The sequence below is a fragment of the Pecten maximus genome, chromosome 17 (genome assembly GCF_902652985.1).
Source record: "Pecten maximus chromosome 17, xPecMax1.1, whole genome shotgun sequence".
NCBI classification, from domain to species: domain Eukaryota; kingdom Metazoa; phylum Mollusca; class Bivalvia; order Pectinida; family Pectinidae; genus Pecten; species Pecten maximus.
In genome coordinates, this window is record NC_047031.1 from 7,748,598 (window position 1) to 7,761,361 (window position 12,764).

The 12,764-nt window shown below is 34.6% G+C and overlaps 1 protein-coding gene across 3 annotated transcripts in view; it reads right to left on the reverse strand.

Moving 5' to 3' along the window:
- LOC117315086 overlaps positions 1-12,764 on the reverse strand; it is a 42,665-nt gene that overhangs the window by 12,716 nt on the left and 17,185 nt on the right. For all 3 annotated transcript variants that reach the window (XM_033869233.1, XM_033869232.1, XM_033869231.1), the window contains 8 exons: positions 11,575-11,721; positions 8,394-8,562; positions 6,752-6,885; positions 3,457-3,553; positions 2,732-2,928; positions 1,620-1,787; positions 584-839; positions 142-257 (listed from right to left, as the gene is read on the reverse strand). In XM_033869233.1, coding sequence (XP_033725124.1) covers positions 142-257; positions 584-839; positions 1,620-1,787; positions 2,732-2,928; positions 3,457-3,553; positions 6,752-6,885; positions 8,394-8,562; positions 11,575-11,721 — 1,284 coding nt within the window. The remainder of the gene's footprint in view (positions 1-141; positions 258-583; positions 840-1,619; positions 1,788-2,731; positions 2,929-3,456; positions 3,554-6,751; positions 6,886-8,393; positions 8,563-11,574; positions 11,722-12,764) is intronic.

Genomic DNA, 12,764 nt, shown 5'->3' on the forward strand with positions numbered 1-12,764 from the left:
AATACATGTTTTTTTAAGGAAACATTTCTAAATCATTATTTAACTGAATTATCTGTTTTGGATTCTATTTCATGAAGGACAATACTTCGAGGGAGTTGAAGGTTAACACTTAGGAAGTCAATTTCATTTTTCCCTACTTACCTTCATCTGCGTGGTTTGTGAGAAGTATAGACAGACAATCGTGAATCCCACACAGGTAAAACACTGGAGTAGTATGGTCGTCACACTGCTTACCTCCCAGGCATACACAAGCCCTCCTGTGTAAACACCAGAGGGTATCGAATTTATACAATACCCTAAAGATACTCGTAATATTATAAGGCAAATTTGCTGAGACGTTCGTATATGTAGGAAATAGATAAATATGTTTAGATATATGTACTCAACTACGAACGCCCCAACAACCATCACCACATAAATACACACATAAAAAACACAAGAGAAATAAATGACATTCCTGTATGTTTCTGGTAAAATTCCTGATACAATTCAGTTGTTTTTACTTTCTTTTTTCATTCAAATAGTTAACTGAACACTTTTGAAAGAGAAAAAATAAACAAGCGATATCACCCAACCAAATTACCTGAGACAACAAGGATAACAACACTTGGTCCAATCAGCGTAGAGAAGAGAAGCAGGCCTTGGTATATGGTGAAGAAAATTGACACTCGTTGGTTGAACTTGCTGATGATCTTCCATTCTCTCACCAAGAGCATCAAGTTAGCTATGGTTGACGCAATCCAACGCCTCCTCTGTTTGTAGAACTCCTCAAACTCCTCCGGACATTGGGTTTTATTTTCTGACGCAGCGCAATACTCTATTCTCCAACCACTCTGGACCTGTAATGAGAATACCTTGAGAATTTGCAATTGTTGTGACTCTTTCGTGAAAAGAAGCTGATGCAAGCGCAAATAGGATTGAGTAGTCTTGCTCATGGACACAGTCATCACGTCACAAGATGGCATGTAAGCTCAACATCTCGAGAAACACAAACCAGGTAAGGAATCGCATACCCACTTAATGTACACATGAGTTTTTATTGCTGAATGCTATGTCGACCGAGACGTCACCTTCTTCTACGCCGACAGAGCAAATAATTCTTCGCAGACTGAACCATCCACGGCAAAACAAATACCTTACGGCTGGACTTTATGTCAATAGCTTATAAGTGCGTCCACTTCTGATACAAGTAGAATGGAAACATATGTTGTTTTTTACAACAGAACCGCACAGAAACATTTATTTCTGACATTTATCATTATCGAAATGTAAACTTTATTTATACTACAATTGTAAAACAAGTTATATTAATGTAACCCTGGTACATACTAGATAATATAATTAATCCTGCACTTTGTTACATTAACTTATTTGTTTTGGATGGAATCGGAGTACCCGGGGAAAACCCACGTGGTCTGGCAGGTGACTCATACCTTTTCACTTCCGATCGTGGAATCGAACCCCAGTCGCCTAGGTGAAAAGCAAGTGTGTTACCACTGTGCCACCCGACCACCCAATTTGTCGTTATTGCAAAGCTCATTTTGCGGTTGGTAGCAACATGTACACCCCTCCATTTGTCTGAAGTCTACTAGATTACCCCCGCACCTTTATATACTTACGAGAAGAGTACAGAACCAGCGATCCTCTCCCATGTCCTTGGTGAGAAACTCGAACGCCTTCTCCACATTGGAGGCGTATGTAGACACGATGTCACGAACGGCACTCACTCGGTACACACTGAAACAGCCAGGGGCACAAAGTACGGAGCCAAGTACGTCCTCGGCGGCCTGAAATGGTCAAAGTCTTCTGTTATACATTTATTTTGTTGACACAACACTCTAATATTATAGTTTTGTAAATACTGATTAGTATTATATACTTAGCTTATAGAAAAACAATAAACAAATCTAAAAAAAAATCTAAAAAAAAAAAAAAACAACAGTAAACAAACAAAGAACAACAACAACAAAACAAACAAAAAACGGTTTAAAATAGAAACACCAAACAAACTGAAGGTTAAATAGTGGCCAAGAAGATAAACAAAAACCCCACCCCTACTAAAGTAAGTGTAAAGGATGTGAATTCAGTACATGTGTACATATGATTAAAATAACAAAAGTGGAATTGCAACAAATACTGTGAAGAACAGCTTGATGACTTTAAGATAGCATCGAACATATATTTTCTTTTTCAAGCAAAGGTTTTAGAATTATTACATCATCATAAAAGGTAGTTTATGTCGTCTGCAGGTCAATACAATCAAATAACAAGGGTTCTACTGAGACTGGTCATCGCGCTCTGCAGTAGAGAAGAATGGGAACAATATATCTACAGTGAAATTTTCTATCTTAATAATCATATCAATATAAGCATGTTGTATTCATCAATTATTACCCGATTTAAACCTTTTAAAATGTCTAATCTTCATTAACATTTACTTTAGCTTAGAGAATGTCCTATATGACTATGTTATGTGTATAAACTTTATAAATTCTGCTGTTTATAAATTAGGCCCTTATTTTATCTCCCAATTTCTTTTGATGATTTCCGCATTTTCCGATTCATTAAAGAATGAGATGCTGCATAATTCGTCATTTGTCAATGACGTAGAGTATCCGTAATTAAATAAACATAACCGTGCGTCTTTGACCTGTGTCCTTGTTGAATCATTGTCAATTTTTACGTTTTTTGCCAAACTCTGATTGAATCCAAAGCTTACTCAGATATTCACCTTTTGAAACCAATGACCAATGGCGTACTCAAATTTCTGGTACCATACCAGAGGACCAAATCCGATAGGATGTGTGCGCGCGCACACCGCTCCAACTGACTGGTCACGTGTCATGAGATCAAGCAAGGCTTCCACAGAATCCGGGGTGAAGTTGACGTCTGCATCAGTTGTTAGGATGAATGCGTTGCAGTCGTCCACTGTGAATTATAAATATAGAATGACTCGGAATGGTTTTATGGAGATGCGCTCAAATTTCACGAAATTCCCTACCTACGGCTCTGTACCCTTGACATGATATAAGATATATACCTTAGTATAGCTATAACATGTTTATTTCAAAAGATTTTTTTTGTTACCGATACCATATCAAGAGGCTATGTTTCGAAAATGTTGTAATTATCCGAGTTACAGGGGAAACAGGTTACTCATTTTCTATATTTAGCGACTTGTCGACTCATATCTGAGTTACATGACTAATCCACAGAGTTGACTCGCATTCTGAGTCACCTGACGAGGCGACAAAATTAATTCACAATCGGAGTATTCTGGCGAGACAACAAAAGTAACTCACGGTCTAATTAAGTTACATGTGAGTCCACATAGTTGACTCACAATCTGAGTGACCTGGCGAGACAACAAAAGTAACTAAAGGTCTGAGTTACGTCTGAGTCAACATTATTGACTCACAATTTGAGTGACCTGACGAGTCGGAAGAAGAGACTCACCTTCTTGATTCCCTAACGCGTCGACCTTCTGTTTGACTAGGAAATCGAGGACATAGGACATGTACATGATCTGACTCCATCGCTTCTTGTTCTTGACCTACGAATACATGGACATATTATGATTACATAGATTTAATATCGATTTGCTTGCAATAGATTATTGAATTCGCTTGGAGAACCGCTGAGGAGTCTCCGTTGCTCATTCATCTGAATTTTTTTTTCGGCATAGCCGTATAATATTCTTTTGGCCCGGATATGACGCGACAGGTGGCGTTACTGGTCAAGATGAAGTATGTGATTTGTCAATGTAGCGGTCAATGCAAAATGCAGATATGCAGTTAAAAACGAAACAAAGTTAAGATTGAATGCAAGCTGAATCAGTGGATGTATCTTTTCAAATGACACATTAATAAAATTATATTCCTGATTCAAATGCAGTCCTATTGTCACCAAAAATGATTCAAACTGATATAATTTTGTTATCTGTGCTGAAACACATTAGTTCGTTCATTTATTTCACCAGCAGTTTTATATTATAAGCACCAACATTAAAACTATGCCGTTTATCTTTTTTAAAGATATTTCTTGTTTCGGCTTTTTTTTTCTCAGAATTTTGGGAAATGGAACACATATACATCAGCTTATTTCATTATAAGATTTGCTCAGATCGCGGTCAGCGATAGTTTTTGTAAGAAACTGTCTTCACACCATTTTCAAAACAATCTACTGAAACAACAAAGAAGAGAAATCGAGCCTACATGTATTTGTGTTGTTATCAGTCAATCCAAAATTCCTACGATGTTAGCTGTTGATGTAGGTTATTAACAAAACATTATAACATTTGTAATTTGAAAATAGTTAAAATCAAAAGAAAATACAAAAATTGTAAATAATTATTTAAAGCACAAGTCAACTGAAAAGGAAAACGGCTATATATAGAACCCATTGTTCTTATACCAAACATTGGATTATATGTGTCTGCTTAAAAGTTTCTTTCATTGGTCTAACTCTACTTGTAAGAGGTTTTCCTTCAGAATAAAAGACGTTTGAAGATAAGAACATTTGCATACACTTTTCATACGGGAGATGTACATGTAATTGCATGTATGCCAGTCTTGAAGACAAAATGCAAATCGAATTGCCATATTTGAATTCATGGACCCAAGATTTATTCAAAAGTTTGCTAGTCAATTTTGAATTGACGGCACGTTTTCTTATATTCAAGTCTCTATTAAATTAAACATATAGACATGTAACATTACAAAAGACAAGGACTGTTTAAGACAGCATATACTGTAAAAGTACACATTTTAGCGGTAATCTTAATTTAGCGGTTATCGCGCTGAAATTTATTGCGCTGATGATAGTATATATACAATGTTTTATACGACAAGCATTGTCGCTGCACTAATTTATCATTCCGCTTATCTGTTTTAATCAGCTAAAATTTGGGCACGCCAAAATAGGAACACTTACAGTACCCTAAAAACTAGTGAATAGAAAATCCTCAAATCGAAACCTGTTCGGGTATTTCCGTCTAACAGTGATATCAGTCGAGGACAATGTTATAATCACGAGGTATGGAACCTTAGACAGACGTTAGGAATGACGTCTTATTGTTATAGCTACAACAAGAAATGTCTTAAAAAAAAAGATAAACGGCATAGCTTTAATGCTGGTGGTTATAATGTAAAACTGCTGGTGAAATAAATCAACGAACTAGACCTCAGGCGTTTCAGCACGGATAACAAAATTATATCAGTTTGAATCATTTTTGGTGGTTATAAGACTGCATTTGAATCGACTAGGAATACGATTTTATTAATGTGTCATTTGAAAAGATACATCCACTTATTCAGCTTGCATTCAAATTTAACTTTGTTTCGTTTTTAACTGCACATGTGTATTTTGCATTTACCGCTACAATGACCCTGGATGTTAAAAAGGACGTTAAACAAAAACAAACCAAACAAACCAAACAATGACCAATCACACATTTCATCTTGTCCAGTAACGCCACCTGTCGCGTCATATCCGGGGTCAAGAGAATATTATACGGCTATGCCGAAAAAGCAACAAAAGAAATCAGTTGCTTCACTATGTAGTAATAAGGACTGTTTAAATCGTAACGCGAGAAAAACTAAAAAAAAAAAAACAATGGTCAATAGCAAATGACGTTACGACAGTGTTTTCATAGTTATGCTTATAGAACATGTGCTAAATAGGTTTTAGTTAACTCAATATTTTAAGCTAAATGGTAAATTTGTCATCTGGAAAATCCAAATAGAGGCTAGTTCATATTGTTCAGATTTTCAAGGAATGATATGCTATCATATGTGTGTTGAATTGATTTCTCATTTGGTCATAAGACATACACATGGATTATCCGGCAACAAAATAAAAAAAATAATAATAATAAAAAAAAAAAAAAGAAACAGGGTACTAAATTGATGGTACAATAAATTTTACGAGAATACGAAATAAAGGCGCGTTCAAACTGATCAGCTCTTCGAGGAGTTATAATAAGAAACAAGCTTACCCAGAAAAACAACAGGCAAAGATAACTGAATTGTGTGGTATTAATTAAATTCGATGAAAAAACAATATAGATTAATAATATTGACTATGGAAAATTGCCCTCTAAGCGTCTGTTGTGTGGATGGCCCTGGTAACTTACATATAGACGCTACAGTTTTTTGTGTTTGTAACTATTAGAAACGAATACTTAAGCTTGTTAATAATATTATAAACTTTTCACACACATCACGTGCGACATGAATCACATACCTTAACGCTGCGGAGAGGTCAAGGTCAATGTGATAACGAATGAAGATACAGGGAAGATGAAGGTGGCGATCAAGATATTGATAGACCTGAGCTCGCAATCAATTTGACCTTAGTTTCACAGTCAAGATGCAGAAGGCCAAAAGTATAAAAACAAGGACACTGCACATAGGTCAGGTTACAGTTTACAAGCAAGTATTCGGACAGTGTCCACATCAGCATGGTGTCCAGTATGAGAACTGACCAAGTCATAATGGCTATAAATAGAATTGTCTGCAGGATCAGGCAAAATAGACGCATCCATATTACCTTGACACATCATCATCATCATCATCATCATCATGCCCATTGTTCTCCGCCTCCTCCTCCCCTACTACTTTCTTTCCCTCCATGAAGTAATACTTCCCCTCCCTATTTCCCTTCCCTCCCTACAATAATTTCTTCCTTCCCTTTTCGTCGTCTTTTTCCTCTCTATTTTCCTCTACCTTTCGTTCTGAGGAATGATGCCTACCTTTCTGTTGTCCTTAAGGTGGATTGTAAAAACCATGCCAGGCGATTTGTGTCTTTCTCCGGGCGCAAACAGTTTCCATGACAACTTCATGCCGTACGCTGTTATAGTTCTCGTACACATCAACGTCTCAACGTCTGCAACATATTGTTGAACGTTTACACTACAGCAAGAGTCATATAAGTCTAGAGGGATACCAACAGTCAGGGTCATATAAGTCTAGGAGGATACCAACAGTCAGGGTCATATAAGTCTAGGAGGATACCAACAGTCAGGGTCATATAAGTCTAGGGGGATACCAACAGTCAGGGTCATATAAGTCTAGGGATACCAACAGTCAGGGTCATATAGGTCAAGGGATACCAACAGTCAGGGTCATATAAGTCTAGGGGATACCAACAGTCAGGGTTATATAGGTCTAGGGGGATACCAACAGTCAGGGTCATATAAGTCTAGGGATACCAACAGTCAGGGTCATATAGGTCTAGGGATACCAACATTCAGGGTCATATAGGTCAAGGGAAACCAACAGTCAGGGTCATATAAGTCTAGGGGATACCAACAGTCAGGGTCATATAAGTCTAGGGGGATACCAACAGTCAAGGGTCATATAGGTCTAGGGGATACCAACAGTCAAGGTCATATAAGTCTAGGGGATACCAACAGTCAGGGTCATATAGGTCTAGGGGATACGAACAGTCAAGGTCATATAGGTCAAGGGATACCAACAGTCAGGGTCATATAGGTCAAGGGATACCAACAGTCAGGGTCATATAGGTCAAGGGATACCAACAGTCAGGGTCATATAAGTCTAGGGGATACCAACAGTCAGGGTCATATAGGTCTAGGGATACCAACAGTCAGGGTCATATGAGTCTAGGGATACCAACAGTCAGGGTCATATAAGTCTAGGGATACCAACAGTCAGGGTTATATAGGTCAAGGGATACCAACAGTCAGGGTCATATAAGTCTAGGGATACCAACAGCCAGGGTCATATAAGTCTAGGGGGGTACCAACAGTCAGGGTCATATAAGTCTAGGGGATACCAACAGTCAGGGTCATATAAGTCTAGGGGATACCAACAGTCAGGGTCATATAAGTCTAGTGATACCAACAGTCAGGGTCATATAAGTCTAGGGGATACCAACAACCAGGGTCATATAAGTATAGGAAAATACGAACAGCCATTGGTCACGTGAGCACGTGAGGTGGTACCAACAGACGGATATGACCAGTTATAAACCAAAGGCAGTCTTTATTTCCAAACGTATTTTCAAAACAAAACAAAATGATATATGACCGCAAATATGAAAGCTATGACAATTTAACGACAATATTACCTTGGGTATAAATTAAGATATAGGATAAAAAAATCGTATAAGCTTAGAATATTCTTCGTTAGAATGTGAATATAGATTCTATATTGTATAAATCCTGATGTTAATCGTTAAACATTAACTCAGCTTTACTGATTCATAAGAAATATTTGGTGGTATATTCACCTAGATACATGGGAGATATAGATTCTATGTTGTGTAATATACAATTTTAACCTTTAGAAGAGGTTGATACATGGTTTTATTAACATGGAGAAATTATTAACCGAGGACGAGGTATATAGAAAAAATTGGTGTATATTCACCTAGAGTTTCTGGCAACAAACTAATGAGCTGAAGAGCAAAGTCTGTGGGCGTTTTCTCTTTTACTCCTCCGTCAAAGAACACGTGCGATTCAAAAAATTTGTCGGAGTGCGCCTGCGCGTCCTTCACGCGACCTATAGACTTCAGCAGTTGCTCCATTTCTTCCCTTGTCTGGAATAAAAGACAAATATTTCATTAGATTGACGGTGATTCACAGCGAATACATGGACTACATGTAAAATAGTTTTTCATTGAATACTTGGGCTATTAAATGGTTCAATTGAATACTTGGGCTATTAAATGATCCAGTTGATCACGTGGGCTATTAAATGGTCCAGTTGATCACTTGGGCTATTAAATGGTCCAGTTGATTACTTGGGCTATTAAATGGTCCAATTGAATACTTGGGCTATTAAATGGTTCAATTGAAAACTTGGGCTAACAAATAGTCCAGTTGATCACGTGGGCTAGTAAATGGTCCAGTTGATTACTTTGGCTATTAAATGGTCTAATTGAATACTTGGGCTATTAAATGGTTGCCTATTGAAAATCATAGACATTTTCAATTCTGACGAAATATCGAAATTCTGCACATTCTGTCAAACATGTATATGCATCATATTCAACCCAAAACAAGTAAACTGTCTTAATTTTTTATCTAAAAAAAACTAAATTAATGATAGAACATAAAATAGATCTTCGTGGGAAAATGCGGTAATATTTATCCTTGATATTACATTCAAATGACGTTACGCTTAACATCAAAACGGCCTGCTTTTTAATCAACTATTTCAGCTTTCCTGTCGTAACCTGTGAAGGTATGATAGAAAAATGTTAATGACGCGTAATTATTGAAAAAAAATTTCTTCTGCAGCACAAAACAGCTAACTTTACCTTCGCTCGATTTTTATCTGAACAGAACCTACTGAAAGCATCGTGTTCTAATTGATGACTACCACGTCATAACCAATGGCGAGAAACTGATGATGTTAAAGATTCGTATTCAATAGGTTTTTGTTGTTTTTTGTTGTTTTGTTGTTTTTGTTGTTGTTCTTTTGTTGTTGTTTTTTGTTGTTTTTGTTGTTGTTTTTTTAATTAAAGATTTTTGGTTTGAAATAATATATTTTATTTTCTAATCAAAATATATGCAGCCAGTCGTTTGAGATCACCATGATTTTTCGTTTTTCAACTGTTATGATAAAGTAATAAATTAGAATTTGAAACTTTTCACCATATCGCTACAAACACTTATCACATAAAACGAGCGTGATGTTTTCAACAGTATTATGAATGCATTACGCCAGACAAAAAAAAAGAAGATAACTTTATCTAACAGGGGTTTACTCTTGTTGATTATTAGTATCAATATGTGTCTATCGCAACGGAGATGTTATCTCCAGGAGGTCGCTGAATCTATAAATAAACCAATCACGTGATAACCGGAAGGTCAACCATGACGTCAGCTCCGTCTAAATGTGATCTGATGCCGAGAACAGAAGATCAGCGCGTGTGATTAACACCTTTGTCGTTATCTTTCGGTTTGTTAGGTACAGTTTATTTTCAGATACATAGCGATTCTCTTCACCGCGGACTCAAAACCATGTTAATAAATTTCAATAATAATTAATAATTTTAATAAAAGTAATACAAAAAATGACGTCAATAGAATTATTTATGTACTTGAATCATTAACATCGAACTGTGGAGGGTAATTAATTCAGGATTAAAATCACGCAACCTCTTCTCCGTTACACTTTTACGCTCACTATATATCAGTCTCATTTCTGGAGAGTTAACAAACAAGGGAGATAACTGCTGACAACAGCTGTTCGCGATTTTCCTTTGGGATTAGTTAATAACTGAGAAATACTTGCAATCTTTGTTCTCATGATTTTGGCGATGGATATCATTGTCTTTCAATTGTGAACATGCAAATGATAAACAAAATCACAGTACTTGTCCTAATATCAACAAAATACAAGGGATTTTTTACCATATGCAATATTAAAGTTTGTCAAATTTAAGCATTTTTTTGGAAAAAATAGAGAAATTACTTAAACAACATTAGAACAATGAATTACCTTAGATATACATTACTTAACCATATCATATATCATTATTATTATCATTACTGTGTTGCGCCGTGATTAAAGTACTTTATAAATGTACGACATCTTGTTGCGCACAAGAGTACGCATGAGAAAAATAAAAATCTTGAAACCTTGAGAAAAAGCGTAAAATAACAAGTTAAAGTAAGAATTCACGTTCTATTTCATAAGAGATAAAACTACAATTGAATTATGGGTTCACAAAAACATATATTTTTATGTTATGTAGATTCCACACAAAAAACGGGCCGTACTCTAAATAAAGGTCGAAGCAGTTTATAATGAGAGTACAATCCTGTTTTTGTGTTAAAGTTCCATAACATAACAATATACTCAAGTTAATCCTTATAAATTGATATACAGTACACAATCCTCAGGAAATTTTATCTACAAACTCTTTTCTCTTAGAAATTATTGCGTCATTGTATCAGCCAGTCAAAAACGACGTTACAAAGCTGTTAAGCCAATGAAAATGCTTGTTACAAGCAAGATTAAATTTGATTTTGAATCAAAATCGATAGGTTAACCTTTACAATGGAACTATGATCCTTATACAGTTCCTTTCTTCATAATGAACAATCTCATGTGAATCTGTATCAAGAAATGATGCTAACTGCGATCATAAGAAACTCCTTTTTTAGAACAGTCTGTTGTTTCAGTCTGTCTAATAACGAAGAAAACAGACACCATAATTCAAATATAATTAACTAAGTACACTTTGTTTTTTTTATTTCATCAAGATATCATAAAAAAAATCAATATTTACAACTGCACTATACTTCGCGGAGGTGTTTAAAATCCAGTGTGTAATGCGGTAACAGTAAGTCATTCATAATACACATATCCTTACGCGTTCATTATAGTTATATATTTATTCACCTATCTATTTCATATTTTTCGTATTTATTTATCTATTTATTTATTCATTCAATCAATCATTTATTTATTCATTTACCTATTTATTATTTATGTGTTATTATATTTATTTATTCAATTACTTATTTGTTAAATGTAACAGAATACCGACTTCGCTTCATACGTAAAAAGAAAATTGTGTGAGAAATTTGATTTTTACCTCTCGATACATAGTGGTACATATGTAAACAGTTGTTTTCTGTGCCACACGCCTTGGTGCCTCTCGTCTCTCCGTTACCTTGTTTCGTCGTGTCACAAGTAGCCATTCGTGTAACATGAGTCCGGGGTACACACCTGACCAGAACACCTGCAACAGGGGTCAGTATCGTCAAATTCATATTCCTTTTTTCCTTGTGTTTTTCAACACTTAAGAAAGACAAAACAATACAATGTAATATATTATGTCACAATTACAAAAGCACAGGTCCATTACGCTTAATATACACATATATGTATTAATATACACATATATGTATTAATATACACATATATGTATTAATATACACATGTATGTATTAATATACACATGTATGTATTGATATACACATATATGTATTAATATACACATATATGTATTAATATACACATATATGTATTAATATACACATGTATGTATTGATATACACATATATGTATTAATATACACATATATGTATTAATATACACATATATGTATTAATATACACATGTATGTATTAATATACACATATATGTATTAATATACACATGTATGTATTAATATACACATATATGTATTAATATACACATATATGTATTAATATACACATATATGTATTAATATACACATGTATGTATCAATATACACATGCATGTATTAATATACACATATATGTATTAATATACACATGTATGTATTAATATACACATGTATGTATTGATATACACATATATGTATTAATATACACATGTATGTATTGATATACACATATATGTATTAATATACACATATATGTATTAATATACACATATATGTATTAATATACACATGTATGTATTAATATACACATATATGTATTAATATACACATGTATGTATTAATATACACATATATGTATTAATATACACATATATGTATTAATATACACATATATGTATTAATATACACATGTATGTATCAATATACACATGTATGTATTAATATACACATATATGTATTAATATACACATGTATGTATTAATATACACATATATGTATTAATATACACATATATGTATTAATATACACATATATGTATACGTACACTTTTGTATTACTATATATTAACATTTTGGTGGCAAAGCCACGATATAAACTAAGTAAAAAGATTTGCAGTCTATGTAAGCATAATT